The sequence below is a fragment of the Staurois parvus genome, unplaced genomic scaffold (assembly GCF_062004578.1).
Source record: "Staurois parvus isolate SC_StPar_1 unplaced genomic scaffold, SC_StPar_1.0 ptg000017l, whole genome shotgun sequence".
NCBI lineage: Eukaryota > Metazoa > Chordata > Amphibia > Anura > Ranidae > Staurois > Staurois parvus.
In genome coordinates this window covers 15,619,793-15,636,977 of record NW_028317813.1, presented here as the reverse complement: position 1 = coordinate 15,636,977, position 17,185 = coordinate 15,619,793, and the positions used below count along the sequence as shown (strand labels likewise).

The 17,185-nt window shown below is 39.5% G+C and overlaps 1 protein-coding gene across 4 annotated transcripts in view; it reads left to right on the top strand.

Moving 5' to 3' along the window:
- Window positions 1-17,185, top strand: part of TIMELESS (timeless circadian regulator) — a 121,483-nt gene that overhangs the window by 103,625 nt on the left and 673 nt on the right. For 3 of the 4 annotated variants that reach the window (XM_089680332.1, XM_089680340.1, XM_089680357.1), the window contains 4 exons: window positions 4,261-4,462; window positions 5,142-5,196; window positions 9,509-9,576; window positions 11,099-11,159. In XM_089680332.1, the coding sequence (XP_089536458.1) occupies window positions 4,261-4,462; window positions 5,142-5,196; window positions 9,509-9,576; window positions 11,099-11,159 (386 nt within the window). The remainder of the gene's footprint in view (window positions 1-4,260; window positions 4,463-5,141; window positions 5,197-9,508; window positions 9,577-11,098; window positions 11,160-17,185) is intronic. The other variant, XM_089680349.1, reaches the window with a different exon arrangement.

Here is a 17,185-nt window from a genome sequence, read left to right as displayed (position 1 = left end):
AGTGCTCCAAAATCTCCTGGTAGACTGCTGCGTTGACCCTGGACTTAATGAAGCACAGTGGACCAACACCAGCAGATGACATGGCTCCCCAAATCAACACAGACTGTGGAAACGTCACACTGGACTTCAAGCATCTTGCAGTGTGTGCCTCTCCATTCTTCCTCCATACTCTGGGTCCTTGGTTTCCAAATGTGATGCAAAAGTTGCTCTCATCAGAAAAGAGGACTTTGGACCACTGAGCAACAGACCAGGTCTGTTTTTCTTTAGCCCAGGTAAGACGCTTCTGATGTTGTTTGTTGTTCAGGAGCATCTTGACAAGAGGAATACGACACTTGAAGCCCATGCCCAGGATCCGCGTGTGTGGTGGCTCTTGATGCACTGACTCCAGCCTCAGTCCACTGCTTGTGAAAGTCTCCAACACTTTTGAATGGCCTTTTCCTGACAATCCTCTCCAGGCTGCGGTCATTCCTGCTGCTTGTGCACCTTTTTCTTCCACACTTTTCCCTTCCACATAACTTTCTATTAATGTGCTTTGATACAGCACTTTGGGAACATCCAACTTCTTTTGCAATTACCTTTTGAGGCTTTCCCTCCTTATTGAGGGTGTCAGTGATGGGTTTCTGCACAACTGTCAGGTCAGCAGTCTTTCCCATGATTGTGATTCCTACTGAACCAGACTGAGAGACCATTTATAGTCTCTGGAACCCTTTGTAGGTGTTATGGCTTAATTAGCTGATTAGAGTGGGACACTTTGAGCCTAGAATATTGTACCTTTTCACAATATTCTAATTTTCTGAGATTGTGGATTTGGGGTTTTCATGAGCTGTAAGCCATAATCATCACAATTATGACAAATCACGGCTTGAACTATCTTGCTTTGCATGTATTGAGTCTATCTCATATATTAGTTTCACCTTTTAAGTTGCATTACTGAAATAAATGAACTTTTGCACGATATTCTTATTTTTTTGAGTTTCACCTGTATGCGCTGGACTGTTTTTTATATGTAGAATGGGCTAAGATTTTGCTGGGTTTATTTCCAAATTCATACATGTGGCGTAAAGACAATTCACACTGACACTTGTGAAACATATCTATAAGGGGCTGCAGCTTTGATCCCAGGTAAGCCTTGTGTTGTTCCAGATCAAAGATGTTGGTAAGTAGTGAAGATATTTGAGTGGATCTTTCTTTTTCAATCTAATGCCCAAATGAATACATTTGCTACGCACAACACAACATTAAAGCTTCTCATGATAATTAAACAAATAAAGCATTATCCTATTCGCTAGGGGGAAAAATTCCTTCCTGATCCATCAGGAGGCAATCGGATATTTTCCAGTTGAGCTACCCCTGACGTTATTACCTGAAAATTTGTATCCAGATATATTTTGTGCATTTAGGAATGCAACCAACTTTTTTTTTTTTATTTAAACAACCTACTGAGCTGTCCAGAACTAGTTCTTGAAGGAGTCTACTCCACTACTCCACATTTTCACAGGTCTTACTGTGAGGAAGCCTTTCCATATTTGAAGGTTAACCATTTCAATACCGGGCAATTTTACACCTTCCTGCCCAGGCCAGTTTTCACGTTTCATAAGAGGAAAGGTGAGTTTTTTGAAGTTGTATTTTTTTTTGTCATTTTTCGGAAAATTAAAAAACTAAAAAAATTATTTTCACTATTTTTTTTTTTTACATACTGTCACCAGTGCAGTACAGCGTCATCATATAACTGGCATAGCGGTGAACAGGGACACTGACTGGTGACAGTATGAAAAAAAAATATTTATATATATATTTTATTATTATTACTTTTAATTTTTTATTACTTTTTTTTAAAAAAAATTTTTAAGATTTTCTTTTAAGATTTTACTATGACCAAAGTAGTACAATGTTACCATAGTAACATTGTACTACTTTGGGAAAGTGATCAGTATTTTTTTTATTTTTTTTTTTTACACAATTTGCTAATAGCAAAGAATTACTTTGCTATAAGCAAGCATTTACCTGAATGACATCGATTCATTCAGGGGTTTTTTTTTTTTTTTTTTTTTTGTGCTTAGCTGTGATTTGGCCACAGCTAATCACATGACATGTGCATGTGACCTGCTGTGACCATTCACAGCTAGGCACTAGTATACAATGGATGGCATGAATGAAGCCATCCATTGTATACAACTGTCATGTGACCTGCTGTGATTGGTCACAGCAGGTCACATGGTACCGGCAACGGGGGCCGATACTCAGATCTGTCATCAGCCGTGTCCAAGGTACATGGCCGGTGACAGATCGCGCAGCTGCGCGGCTCTGCAACCGCGCAAACTGCGCATGTGCGGGAGGACGCCAAATGGCGTATACCCCGGAAATCTACAGCATTTTTGCGGCTGCCAAACAGCTATAGGCCGGGCGGCTAATGGTTAAAGTCTCAAGTCTTTTTTACCTTCATGCATTCTTTACATGAAGGTAAAAAACCTGTGTGCACAAGCTCCCCAATACTTACCTGAGCCCCATCGCAATCCATCGATGTGTGAATGGACCCACAGAGCAGCAGCTCAGGAGTGTGCCTGCTCGGGTGCCCCTATAGCAAGCTGCTTGCTATGGGGGCCCCTGTCAGGAAGGAGGAGCCAGGAGTGCCAGTGGGGACCCAAGAAGAGGAGGATTCGGGCTGCTCTGTGCGAAACCACTGCACAGAGCAGACAAGTAGGACATGTTTATTTAAAAAAAAAAAACTGAACCTTTAGTATTGCTTTAAATATCTTTTCTGTAAACATAAGGAGTGCCTCCTTGTCCTCTGTAATGATCTGAAAATTAATAACTACACAGTTCGCAAAATGGACCGCTTTTGTATTTATACATGTTGATTAGATCTCCTCTTCTCAAGACAATAAATTTAATTCAGCTAATCTTTCCTCATAGCTGAGCTCCTCCATGCCTCTTATCAGTTTGGTAGCCCTTTCTCTAGTTCTCAGATATCCTTTTTGTGAACTGGTGCCCAAAACTGATCTGCATATTCCAAACAAGGTCTTGCTAACAATTTGTACAGGGGTAAAATGTCTGTGACTCTCTCTCTCCCTCTCCTATACCTCTTTTAATACATGAAAGTATTTTTCTATCTTGAGAAACTGCAGCTTGGCATTGCTTGCTATTAAGTCTATGAGCTTCCACAACACCCAGATCCTTTTCCACTGTTGACTCCCCTGAGAAGTCCCCAAGACGAGAAGGTCCACAGCTTAGTGGCTCAAGGTTACAAGCTAGAATTCCAGAGGTTTCCTCCTCTGCACTTTATGCTTTCAAATGTTCCTTTGAATTAGAAAAAAGAGTGGTTCTTTTTCGAGAGCTTGATCATCTCTCACAAGGAGTGATCATTCTGGTTCCAGAGGTCGAAAGGTTTAGGGGTTTCTACTTGAACATCTTCACAGTTCTGAAATCAAACAGGGATGTTCACCCCATCCTGGATCTGAAAAGGTTTCTCCAAGTGCAGAAGTTCCAGATGGAATCTGTGCGGCCATTGGTAACCGTTCTTCAGCAAGTACATTTCCTGTCATCGGGATACCAAGAATGCTTATCTGCACATTAAACTCATAACTTACAAAACTCCCTGCAGGTCCCAAAATCACTCTGTTCCAAGACCTGGTCCATCATATAAATCTAAAATGGTTAGGAGCCCATAGCAAATAATCATGAAAAATCAAAGTGCCCATTACTTGTTTTGTTTATTTTTTTATTTATCTACACATTATAATCTTCCTACCTCATCAAAGGTTTTTGTGGTGAAGGACCGCCATTTTCATTTTGTGGCCTTGCCATTCTACTTGTTCACTTCTCCTAGAGTATTCACCAAGGCACTAGCTCTGGTCCTAGGGCCCAGGCATTAATGTTATAGTCAAAACCAAAAATCAGGATAAAAAAAAGGATATGTAGATAACCTGCGTCTTGGGATGGACAATAAAGAAAATGGAATTTTTGTTTAACCTTGCCTAGCTGGGGGGGGGGTCATGCCCAGGAAGAGATTCCTGTAATTTTTTTGCCAGTGTCCAATACCCTGAAGGTGGCAGCGTAACTCTGTCATAAGGGATATGAAGAGAACATGTCTCCTGTGATGTACTTAAAGAAATGGATTTTACAGGTAAACATAAAAATCCAATTTCTCTCTTGTTCAGTTATTTTCTTATGGAATGAGACTGTGGACAGCTTGCTTTATAGTGCATTTCTTTTTACTACTGCATTAAAAAAAATAATATACATATATATGTACTCTTTCAGGAATCCTTTTGGCGAATTCCAGGAAAGTTAAGTGCTGAGAAACTTCGGGAGGCAGCCAGTTCTTTTCTGTCATCTCCAGAAGAGCAGCCCATTGACGCTCACATAGACTCTGATGAGCAGGTTCCCAATCTAGAGCAGAGAGCTGAGGCACTACGTTCTCTCTTACTTGCCAGAAAAAAGAAAGTGGAAATTGCACTTCAGGGTAAGAGGATCAATGTTTTTTTTTCTTTGATACCCGACAAATGTTTTCAACTTAAACGCAATGTATAAGAAACATTGTTTTCTTTCTGATACTATGAGGTGGATTTACTAAAGGCCAAAAAACTGCATTTTGTAAGTGCAGCTGCACTCATTTTCCCCAGATGTTAGTGAATATGATGTAGCTCTGCTGATTTCCATCATCCAATAATGTGCAAGCAAAATGGGTTTCCTTTTTTTTTTTTTTTTTTTCTTTTTTTTTTTTTTTTCCTTGTACCTGATTGAGTATTCTTTACAAAGTGAAGCTTTCCCACATTTGCTAAGATCTAGGGAAAATTAGTACAACTGCACTTGCAAAGTGAATAGTCTATTTGCCTTTAGTAAATCCACCCTTGTGATTTTGAACGTTATATTGCCAATGTCTTTTGCATGTTCAAATAGAATTTTCCTTTTGTGTTCCTTATTTGTACTTACAGTCAATATTTCAAGCTAAAGTATAGTATTTGGTTCTGCGGTACAAACCGTATAAAAAAAAAAAAAATGTAGTAGCTTACATGAAATCTGATTTCTAGGCAGACTCCTTAATTCTGCCTTTACAGGATGTTGCACATCATTACAATAGTATTTTCAGATGTTTTTTTTTCTCTTTCTTTTTCTTATTAATCTTTTTACTTTGCTGCCAGAAACAGAGCAGACATCTCCTGGCGCATCTGCAGATCCCGAAAAGTCAAGTAAAAGGTATAGAGGTGTTTATTTTATTTTATTTTTTTTCAATTAAAGCAGACCTTGCACTAGTGTAGCAATGTTCACTTAATCACTTTGGGCCCTCTCTGTTATGGAGTTATTACACAAATACACTATTTGTTTATGGGAATGTTGCATTGCTTATACTTCCTGTTTACTGTTGTCTCTCTTACTGTTGACCTGGATGTAGTTATGCAGTTCAAAATGACTCCTCAGACTAATAGCTTGTAGTATCTTGATTTCCATACATGAAATGTGGTGTCAGAAGTGACTGGAAATCGGGACCAAGCCTCTTGTTTGGAATGCAGCAATTCTGTGATACAGCTCTGTCTACTGCTTGAGACGGCTCTTCACTCTGTGTTTTTTCTGTTATTTGAGTACTCAGAGACTTAATGACTATATGGCTGCCATAAATTATATTCCTCACCCGGAGGGGATGAGAGTCAGTGGGGATTGGAGCAGCAACTGGGAAACTTTCAGAGCTGAATTTGAGGATTAATCCCTGGTCACAGGGCTGAATGAGAAACCTGCAGAAGTTCAGGTAGCAACTTTGAGAAGAGTCATGAGTAGTGAATGCAGGCATAAGCACAATCTGAACCTCACAGCAGTGTATAAGCACAATTTGAACCTCATGGCAGAACAGCAAGAGAATGTTACAGCCATTTTAGATGCGCTGAGAGCTTATTTCAAACCTGCTAAAAATTTAATTTATGAAAGATATGTGTTTTGGATGCTGCAAACAAGAAGAGGGTGAATCTCTTGATAAATTTGTTACATGCTTGAGAGAAAAGGCAGCAACTTGTGAATATGGTATTCTGAGAGATGAACTGATAAGGGACAAAATTGTTCTCAGCATACATTGTGAGGGCACCTGCAGGCATCTTCTCAGAGAGCACAACTTAACCTTGAACACAGCCAGTGACATACCATACAGCGGAGCTCACTGACAGACGTCTGAAAGTTATGGAACAGGACAGACCAACAGGATAAACATTGCAATGCAGCAACACCACATGAGCAAACAGCAGCAACATCGCCGCCCATCCAACACAAATGCAGCCGACCCTTCAGCATGTAAATATTATAGGATTGTGCATCAAAGTGCCCAGCTTATGGGAAATCCTGTAGCTCTTGTGGAAGAGCAGATCATTTTGCTAACGTTTGTCAAGTAAGAAACAAGCATCAATAGGAAAATTACACACCATGAAGGATACATCTGAATATGAGGAAGAGCCACACACCACTGAAGTGATATACAGCAGTGATTTGGACAGTTCTGTGAAATTCAGAGGAAAGAAATGGTTTGTCACATTAAACTTAAATAATAAGTCTCAATCTTGCCAGCTTGATTCTGGAGCGACGTGTAATGTTATGTACTTGAGAGGCAAAATTATATTAGCACCTGAAGCACGTCTAACACCAAGTCACACCAAACTGAAGTTATACTCAGGTGAAATGACGAAATCTTTAGGACTCTTCAGGACCGAATGTGTCATTTGTGGAGTGACTCACAAGCTAGAGTTTGAAATTGTGGATGCCTGCCAAAAGCCACTGTTATCCGACTCCACCACTGAGCAGCTAGGGCTCATGCATTTCTCCATCCCCCACAGAGCTCAACATGATGGACAATCAATTCAAAGGGCCCTTGACAAAACAACAGCTATTACAGGAATTTAGTGGCGTTTTAACTGGGCCTGTAGAATCTGTTCAAGGGGTAGTTCATTTCGACCTTGACGCAGGTGTTCCTCCAGTCCAATGTGCACCGCGCAGTGTGCCAGTGGCATTAAAACAGGCAGTCACGGCACAGCTTGATCAATATGAGGCTGATGGACATTTAGCATCAGTAACTGAACCAGGTGATTTGATAAGTAACATGGTGATTGTAAAGAAGCCTGATAAGCTAAGCATGTGCATAGATCCCAAATTCTTGAATCAGGCACTAAGCCAATCCCATTACATCACGCCAACCCTCGAGGATGTTTTGTACAAGCTGCCAAAAGCATGACTGTTCACGCATGTTGATGCCAGGGATGCATTTTGTACAATGTAGGTTGGATACTGCAAGTGGCTACATGACAAATTTATAGTCTCCCTGGGGCAGGAAGAGGAGGCTCAAGCAGCCTTTTGGAGTGTCAGTTGCACCAGAGGTGTAGCAAGATCATGATGGTAAACTGCTGGAATTGATGAATCGTTGTAGGCAGGTGAAACTAAGACTTGACATGAAAAAACTGCAATACAAGGTCATAGTAAATGTGCACACCACTCAGTTTGCAATGTTCAACAGAACCTTGATGTCCTGTCACAGATCAATCCTTCAGACTTAAGATCTTAATGTCACAGACCAGCGTTTGCTTCAGGATAAAACAGCACACAAATTGACGAGAGTCTGTAAGTACTTAAATATGTTGTCCTGAATGGCTGGCCAGATTCAAAGGTGGAGGTGCCATTACTTGTGAGAGAATATTGGACTTTCAGAGATTAAATCGGCATTCAGGATGACATACTTTACAAGGGGCCAAGAGTCATCAGAAATGTTGACACAAATTCATGCAAGTCACATTGATGGAGACACATACTATAGGCAGGCATGAGACACCCTATACTGGCCCAACATGCAGAATGAGATTATAGACTTTGTTAGCCATTGCTCTGCATGCAATGAACATGCACAGGCACAACAGAAAGAAACCATGATGTCACATGTGCTGCCCACCCGGCCTTGGCAAATTGTAAGCATGGACTAACTGAATCATCCTGGGCAAAATTTCTACTGATTGTGGATCACTATTCTGACTTTTGGGAGATTGAGCACCTTCCTGAACTGCCTGCTGAAACTACAATCAAATGTTGCACAGTATATTTTGCATGTTATGGCCTGCCGGACAAAGTAATATCAGATAATGGACCTCAATTTGCATGTGAGCAATTCAGACGGTTCTCTACAAATTGGGGGTTTGAACATCTTACCTCATCCCCATGGCACCCACAAGCTAATGGCAAAGCAGAATCAACTGTATAGATAGTAAAGAATCTTTGCAAGAAGTCGCATTATGATAGTAATGACCCGTGGAAAGCCATTCTACATTGGAGCACCCCAACCGAAGGCAGGCAGTCGTCCTGCACAGCGCTTTATGCCAAGGAGACTGAAGACTTTGCTACTTTTGGCAAAGAAATTGCTTGAACCTTGTGTGGTTACAGGTGTACTGAAGAAGCTGCCACATAGGAAACAATCTCCAAACTGGCATACTGTATGATGTATCGTCCTAAGACTTACCTGAAATAAGCATTGGGGAGCCAATTCGTATGAAGCCACGGACTGGTCACAGGAGATTGGGCACCTGTGTTCAGAGGGCTGCTCTTCGCTTATATCGTGTGGATTTGGAAGGCAGTCTCTTTTGCCACAATCGAGTGGACCTGCGAGTGGCAGAACGACTAGCAGCACAAGCCTCCTGCACATGATCCTCCTGAGGCACTCACTGTCCCAGTATTATGGGACCAAGTAAGCAAGGCAGAGACAATGCTACTGTCATATCTGAAGGATGCCATGAGGATGACATAAGCCACATATACCAGTAAGTTCCTCTGTGCTAAACACACCAGCCAGGAAAGAGAGCAGCACTTCAACACCTTCTGGAGCTGAACAGCATGGAAAAATCACTGTGGCCTTGCGCAGCGGTTGAGTTTCAAGACCACCATATAGACTCAACCTGTATTGTGTCTATCAGTAACACAGTATGTTATGTTTAAGACTGTTCAGGATCTCTTTAAGGTTCTTTACATGTTTTTAGATTGAATGTAAAAAAGGGGAGAAGTTATGGTGGTATTACACAAATACAGTGACTGTTTGTTTATGGTAATATTGCATTGCTTATACTTTGTTTACTGTTGTCTCTCTTACCTTTTGACCCGGATGTAGTTATGCAGTTCAACAGGACTCCTCAGACTAACAGCTCATAGTGTCTTCATTTCCATATATGAAACGCTCTCTTCCATCTCAAATAAATAAATATTGAGCATCATATTGTGAGATGTGAGCCACTGGGCATTCCCTGAGATCTGCTCAGAAGGATGATGATGTCACCCCCTGCAGTATGGAAGCTAGGGGAAAGGTAAATGTATTAACTAACCCTCCCTAGGTTGTTTTTTATTCCTCATTTTGTGTCGGTTTCAGTTGGGAGGAGATGGCCTAGTGAATAAGCAAACCTTGCTTGGAGTGCAAGGTCTGCTTTAAGTTGATGAACATAAATGCAGGTTATCATTTTAGGCATTTTCAATGAATGGAACATTTAAATTTTTTCTTTCATAGGGTAAAGGTTAAAAAGAAGAACCAACTAGTGGACAGTGATGATGAAGAACAACCAGAAATAAATGACGGTTTGTTGCTTATCATGAATAATAGCACAAATGCCTAGATTTACATTATATCATATGCAGCTTAATGCATAATTCATTTAAAAAATGTATCAGTTAAATTGCATGCAGTTCTGTGTGGTAGTTACAAGTGACCTCTTGCATGCAAGGTTACTATCAGATTTCAGTGTTCGATGTGTACATTGCTTATCCTTGTCATGTGACAGGCCTTGAATGGTTAATTATTTATTTATTTATTTTTTTTCCTTTTGGATGGCATCTCCCCAGCTAAGAGATGACTGTCTTGTACATTAAACAGTACTGTCTGAAACTAGTTCCCAGTTCACCAGACAAAGTGTAAACACCCTGACTACTGGTGGCATTGACGTTCGGCTTTAGGATACTGACATATTTACACTTTATGTGCTAGACTGTTATTTCCTTTCCCTAGGAACTTTTTAAAGTTTTTTATTAAATGACACAAATATTTTTCTCACTGAAATTGTTGCAAGAAATAGGTTTTGGCATTGAAACAAGGAAAATTAAACTCCAATTGAACAATTACCAAAGAATTTGTCATTCTGACCTGCCACACTTGGTATCCAGACAGCATATGCATATTCACAATTGAAGGTAGAACTGGGCTAGGGACATTTGCCCCTCTGGTAGTACAAATAAAATATGTTGGGCTGTGGCCTTGAATTGAGATGCTTCTCCATTTAAGCCTGCAGTCAATGTGGGACTTGTAGTCAGTGAAAACTTCTGCGCATTATATAACTATCTACTATCTTTTCTGACCTGTGATCATGTCTGACAGGCAGAATTCTGTCATTCTCTTTGCGGCTTTGAGATGTTATGTGAATTCCAAGAGCTAGAAATTAAGTCACTGGTGAAAGAATGAAAAAAAGTGAAATATCTTGTGCTCATTTTTAAATTAAGCAGAATGATCGGGATAATTTATGCTGATGCAGTGGTGTTTTGAAGATTCTATTTAGGCGAGTCTGTATTATTTTCACTGAGTAGCAGACTTGTTGTTCAGCTCTTAAAATTCATTAGTTTACAATCCCTTGTTTTTAGCATTCATTTGGAAAAATGTTTTACAGTAAACCATGTCCTCTAAAACAACACCTACCTTTCAACCTGACCACCAATTGTTGAAGCATCATGGCACACTTTGTATGATTAACGTTTTCCCATAATAAATGTTCTTTACCATTAGAAGTTCCCAGTGCTCCCTTGTCCCAATGATTGTTAGTGTTTTGATAAACAATATAATACATCCATGATTATACATAAACATTCAGCAGTCCTGTTGTTTTTACAGCCAATACATGATTGGACTTCATGATGTTAACATGCAGCCAAACCTTTTAATGCAACAAACTTTGGAAGTGTTTTTGTGTTTCATAAATCGGGTGATAAATTCACACTGTGAACTGACATTGTTGATTTATGTACGTACAATTTTGGAATACAAGGTCATTTTGTTTTTATCCATTCTTCTTACTGTTGAGATTGCTGCTCATATTTTCACTTAATATTTCAGCTGTTCAAGAACTTCAAAATATCTCTGTTGACATCTCTGCAACTGATACCCAGGTTGACAGGTAAGTCTGGACCTGAAGCCTGGGTTCACACTGATGCGTTGTGGCACATCGCATGTGATTTGCACAGGAACCGCACCACATTCCTGTGCAAATCACAGGTGATTTCTGTGTGGTGCAATTTAAGCCATACATTTTGTATGGCTCAAATCGCACCGCATCCACACTAATAAGTTCAGGACCCTTTTTTAGTCCACACCAGAATTGGATCGCATAGGTGTTTACACCCATGCAATCCATTTCTGCACATCGCACCACGTTTTTCGAACTGATTTCGGGGTGTCATTCGCTTAAGATACACACCCGCAGTGGTTTGTATGAATGCTGTGTGGAAATCGCAGAGAAACTGGTGCAAATTCCATACCGCATCAGTGTGAACCCAGGCAAAAAGTTTTACCTTGCCATACTTTTCTGGAAGCTTATTAACTTACATTACAAAAAAAAATGCAAAAAAACACTTTGAGACTCCATGCACACTAGCAATTTTTACAAGCTCAAAAAACGCTGGATAAAAAAATGCTGGTAATAGTGTTTTTAGTAGCTTTCAGAAGCGTTAGCATTTTATTAGAGTTTTTATAGTACATGTAGAGGGGAAAAAAAACTATAAACAAAAAGCTGTTAGGTTAGTAGCGCTTAGCTTTTTTTTCTTCTACTGGAAAAATGCTCCAAAAAAGCTCTACAAAAATGTTTCTCTGCTCCTAGACGCTGAAGCTCAAAAAATGCTAATAGCCTAAAGTAGTGTGCATGGACACATATGATAACACTATTTAGCTTCTAGAAGCAGAAAAAAATATTCTGATAATAGCTTCTAGGAGCTTAAAAAAACGCTAGTGTGCGTGAAGCCTGAAAAGCTAATTAGTGTTGACTGAGATCTTTCAAGCAGAATATTTACATTTATTGTACTGCTACAGGGCAGCACACTTGCACAAAATCGTGTGTATGATCTGCATTTCCGGGTGAGTGGCGCACACGCCGCCCTACCCCGCGCCGTTATTAACTGCTGGGGATGTCAGTCACCAGGTTCCGGCCAGCGATTTCCAGCCAGGACTCTGTGATCTTTGAAAAAGCTGACCGGGGAAAGAACTGTGTGTAAACAACACAGGTCTCTCTCCTGTCAGCATGGACATGCTGCTTTGTATTTATGCACAGCAGAGAGATACAAAGCAGCATGTCTCCCAAGTAAAACAGCACATAGCACACAATGTAAAACACACGCAGCACACTGTTAACCCTTTGATCGCCCCAGATGTTTACCCCTTCCTGCCCAGTGTCATTAGTACAGTGTCAGTTCCCACCCAGTGTCAGAATGCCTGCCACAGTCCTGCTATAAGTCGCTGACTGCCACCATGCTAGTATAAATAAAAATTCCAGTATATATACCGCTATTTATAGACGCTATGACTTTCACATAAAACCGATTAATATACACTTACTGGGATTTTTTTTTTTTTTTTTTTTTTTTTGGGGAAAAGACTTGTAGCAGAATTTTGGCCTAAATTTATGACAAAATAAGATATTTTTTTTTTTTTACTGGATATGTTTTATAGCAAAAAGTCAAAAATATTTTTTTGATGTTTTGTTTTTTTTCTTCAAAATTGATGGTCAGTTTTTGTTTATAGCGCAAAATATAAAAACCGCAGAGGTGATCAAATTCCACCATAAGAAAGCTCTATTTGTGGGGAAATTACATAAATTTGATTTATGTACAGCGTTGCATGATCTCGCAATTATCAGCTAAAGTAACGCAGCGCCGTATCCCAAAAAAATGGCCTGGTCAGGAAGGGGGGTAAAAATCCTCTGGCAAGTGGTTAAAAAAAAGTTTGTCGTCCATTGAGAGACACAGCTCTGATGGATATTCACTACTTCCCCTCTCACACTGTGTATACCTCCTATGGACCAGAAAGGTTTTTAGATTTCTGCTATAGATCTGTTTATCTAGCAATACCTTTGTTATTACTTAAAATAACCTACTAATGCACATGCAACCCCAATTCCAAAAAAGTTGGAAGGCTGTGTAAATTTATAGATAAAAACAGAATACAATAATTTGCAAATCTCATAAACCCATATTTTATTCCCAATAGAAAACATCAAATATTTAAATTGAGAGAGAATTTTGAAATTTGATGGTAGCAACATGTTTCAAAAAGCAGGCAAAATAAGTGGAGCTGGAAGAACATTTTGCAACATGATTAGCTATAAAAAGAGCATCTTAGAGAGTCACAAGTAAAGATGAGCAGGGGGTCACCAATCTGTGAAAAGCTTTATAAAAATTGTCGCGCAATTTCAGTTCTTCAATGTAAAATTGCAAATACTTTAAATATATCAACATTTACAGTACATAAATTCATCAAAAGATTCTAGGAATCTAGAGAAATCTCTGTCTGCAAGGGACAAGGTCTGAAATGCAATATTGGATGACTATGATCTTCAGCCCCTCAGATGGCACTGCATTAAAAATTGTCCTGATTCTGTGATGGACAGAATGGAGGTTTTTTTTGCATCATATGCTGCTTGAAAAGTCATGTGAAAAATGTGAATAACACAGGTGAAACTTGTTGATGTAATACAACTTGTTTGCTGTGTTATGAAGGAGAAATAAAATAAAAAAAATTAGATATGTGTTAAAGTGGAAAATGAAAAGTCATTGGCTATATTCTGTAAGGAGCCCTGTTTAATGATATTACACAAAGATGAGGATGTTTTGAGACCAAATACATCCTTTTGCCCAAGGTGGTCTGTGCTTTTTATCTTAAATGCACATTCCATATTGTTTCCTTCTTTGTCCAGCTCTGGATCATCATAAAGAGATTTCTCTTCATGGTTTGATGTGGTGAAGGCCATTAGGATTCACCTCTTGCCTACTGTTTCTTCTTTGGCAAATTTAAAGGATACGTTCACCTTTGGGAACATGTTACATGTTCCACCCGTTTTTAGAGTTAAACATGTAATGTGTTCCCAATGCTGCTGGCTCCACCCCCTCCCCCCCCCCCCCCCCCCCGACAGATGGTTGCGGCAAAGTTCCCAGTACTAGCTGTCAGATTTAAAAACCGCAAAGCCACATCATTAATTCACAGTGTTTTTTGAATGAGCAACAAGTCCCGACAGCCTTAGCGGCTGTCAGCTTGTAGATCTCAGTGAGCGCCGTGGTAGTTTATTGAATCTTCCTGTCAGTGTATCTGCTTGCCCATGCATCCTGTACGGGCAAGCAGATATACTGAAAGGTCTGCAGGAGATGCATGGCACCAGCTGTTGTAATGCTTTACAGTCTCCTGCAGCCAAAAATAATAAATACACATTTTTTTTACCTGCAAAAAATGTGCATTTATTATTTTTGTGAAAAGGGTGAACTTATCTTTTAATCTGTTTTTGTAGGAAGTCCTAAAAATTTCCTCCTGGGACTAATTTCACAATTTTTAGGTGTATTTGACAGGTCCCACAAAAATCTACTATAGTAGAGCAGTGAGCATTTCTTGAGCTTTTTATCTTTAGGCTTTTGTGAGTCAGATCTGTAAAGCTGTGACCCAATCTTCTGTTCACACATTTTCTAGGTTTCACAAAGTAGATGTATCTGCCTTTACAGTTTCTAGTTTCAATAGAAAAGTTATGCAAATGACTGTTTACTGCCCTTGTTTTGGGTTTTTTTTCTGTTTGGGTTGGTTCACCTCAGTTCATATGTGCAATGGCTCTTCTGTTTGGACTGCTTTTCAATTCCCCTATTTATTACCTAGTCTCCAATTTCCCTGTAGGGGGCAATATAACCCTACATTGCTTAACCACTTGCCCTCCAGCGGATTTAACCCCCCTCTTGACCAGGCCATTTTTTGCGATACGGCACTGCGTTACTTTAAGGGACAATTGTGTGGTCATGCAACAATGCACCCAAATAAAATTTGTGCTTTTTTTTAACATTTTGGGGTAATTGATCGCCTCTACGTTTTTTAATTTTATGCGCTATAAACAAAAAAAGACTGACAATTCTGAAAAAAACCCCCCAATATTTTTGACTTTTTGCTAAGAACGTTCAGTAAAATAAATTTTAAAAATCAAATTTTCTCATTAATTTAGGCCAAAATGTTTTCTGTTTCATGTATTTGCTAAAAAAAAAATCCCAATACTGTAAATTGTTTTACGTGTAAGTTATAGCATCTACGAATGGCAGTATACTTATAGTGGGACTGCGGCAGGCATTCTGACACAGAGGGGAACTAACTGCCACTGACATCCCAAATGGCATTAATATAAAGCACTGACACTGTACTAATGGCACTGGGCAGGAAGGGGTTAACATCTGGAGCGATTAAAGGGTTAACTGTGTGGTGTTTTACTGGGTGCGCTGTGTGTGTTTTACTAGGGAAACATGCTGCTTTGTATTGCTCTGCATAGCAGAGCAATACAAAGCAGCATGCCGGTACTGACGGGAGAGATCTGTGTTGTTTTCACACAGACCTCTCCCCTGTCACTGTTCCTTGGCGATCACCGGGTGCCAGCGAGGAATCTGTCTGGGACCCAGTGATCTTCAGCTGTAGTCGCCAATGACGGTGCAGGTAGGGCTGCGCACGCACGCCCCCTTCCCACAAATGCAAAATCACATATATATTGTTTATATTATATAAATCACGTGATTTTGAGCAGCCCTGCTGCTCTGTAGCAGTACTTCTGTTATAGGGCGGTCGGGAAGAGGTTAATATCATCAGAGCTGTGGCTTTGAATGGACTCAGAAAAAAAGATTTTTATATAAAAAAAAATTCTAAGAGTAAAAATTCCTAAGATTTATGCAATCTTGTATAGAGCTCCCCCCCCCCAAGTTTAATTGAAGGTTAATGATGCGCATTAAATGACATATACCAATGCTGCGCAGTAATTGATTTCAAAGTCTCATAACATACACTCAAAAAAAAGCGTGAATAATAATCTCCCCGAATTATATCAAATTAAATGTCCAATAGTCTCTATAAGGAAAGTTCTTTGCTTGAGATAGATATATCATCAAAAATATATTTTTCAATATAATCTACTGTCCATCCATATCCATGATTTGATTTGCTTGGTAAAGCAATCTCTCACACTTCAGTGTCCAATCCACCATATACAGTACAATACCCATCACCTTTGCCTCAGTTCTTGTGTGTGACAGCTCCTCTCTTTGGACTGCTTTTGATTGCCCCTATAATTTCCTAATTCCCCTGTAGGCGGCAGGATAACCCTACATTGCTTAATATCATCAGAGCTGTGGCTTTCAATGAACTCTGAAAAAAGGATATGAAAAATCCCAAGAGTAAAAAATCCTAAGATAAGACTCTTGTATATGTTTTTTTTTCCCAAGTTTACAATAAATGTATAATTCTAATTGAAGCTTATTGGTGAGCACTGTTGAGCTTTTCCAAGTAATATTCCTCAACTGGCTTTCTTTGGTGTTTAATAGTTTTGCTATTAGCAAGCTTGTGTTGAATCCACCAAATAACCAGTCATGAAATACTACCCAGTATGCTATTTTACAACAAAATGATGTAGATCAGTAAGTGATTAGGCTTTTTGAGAGATTTTCTGCATAGAATTGTTTTCTATAGGAGATTGTCCTTCTTTTGAGAGGAAGGATAGACTATAGACATTGAGGTGATGACAGAAATCATGGTACAGTGTTGATTTCAACACGGAGGCCTCATACACACAGGGCGTTTGCTTTTCTCCTCTGAACTCCAAAACTTTATGGCAGGACAAAATCTGTTAAAAAAAAGTGCCTAAATTTGCATATTGCACACGCGTTTAGTAGTATCAAGTGAAATCTACTGCCCAGAATATTCATTCTAGCCACTGGAATCTATTAATGCTCAAATGTGCCTAAACATGTCTAGCACTCACACTCATTTAAGCACATTTTTCTCCTAATGGTTTTTTTTTTCCTTTCCTCTTCTAATACGCCTTGTAGATGCCTACAGTACATGTGCATGGACACAAAGGCTAACACAGAAGTGCTTTTACAGGCTAAAAAAAAAACAAATGCCTGAAAAAGTGGTCTAACAGTTTAC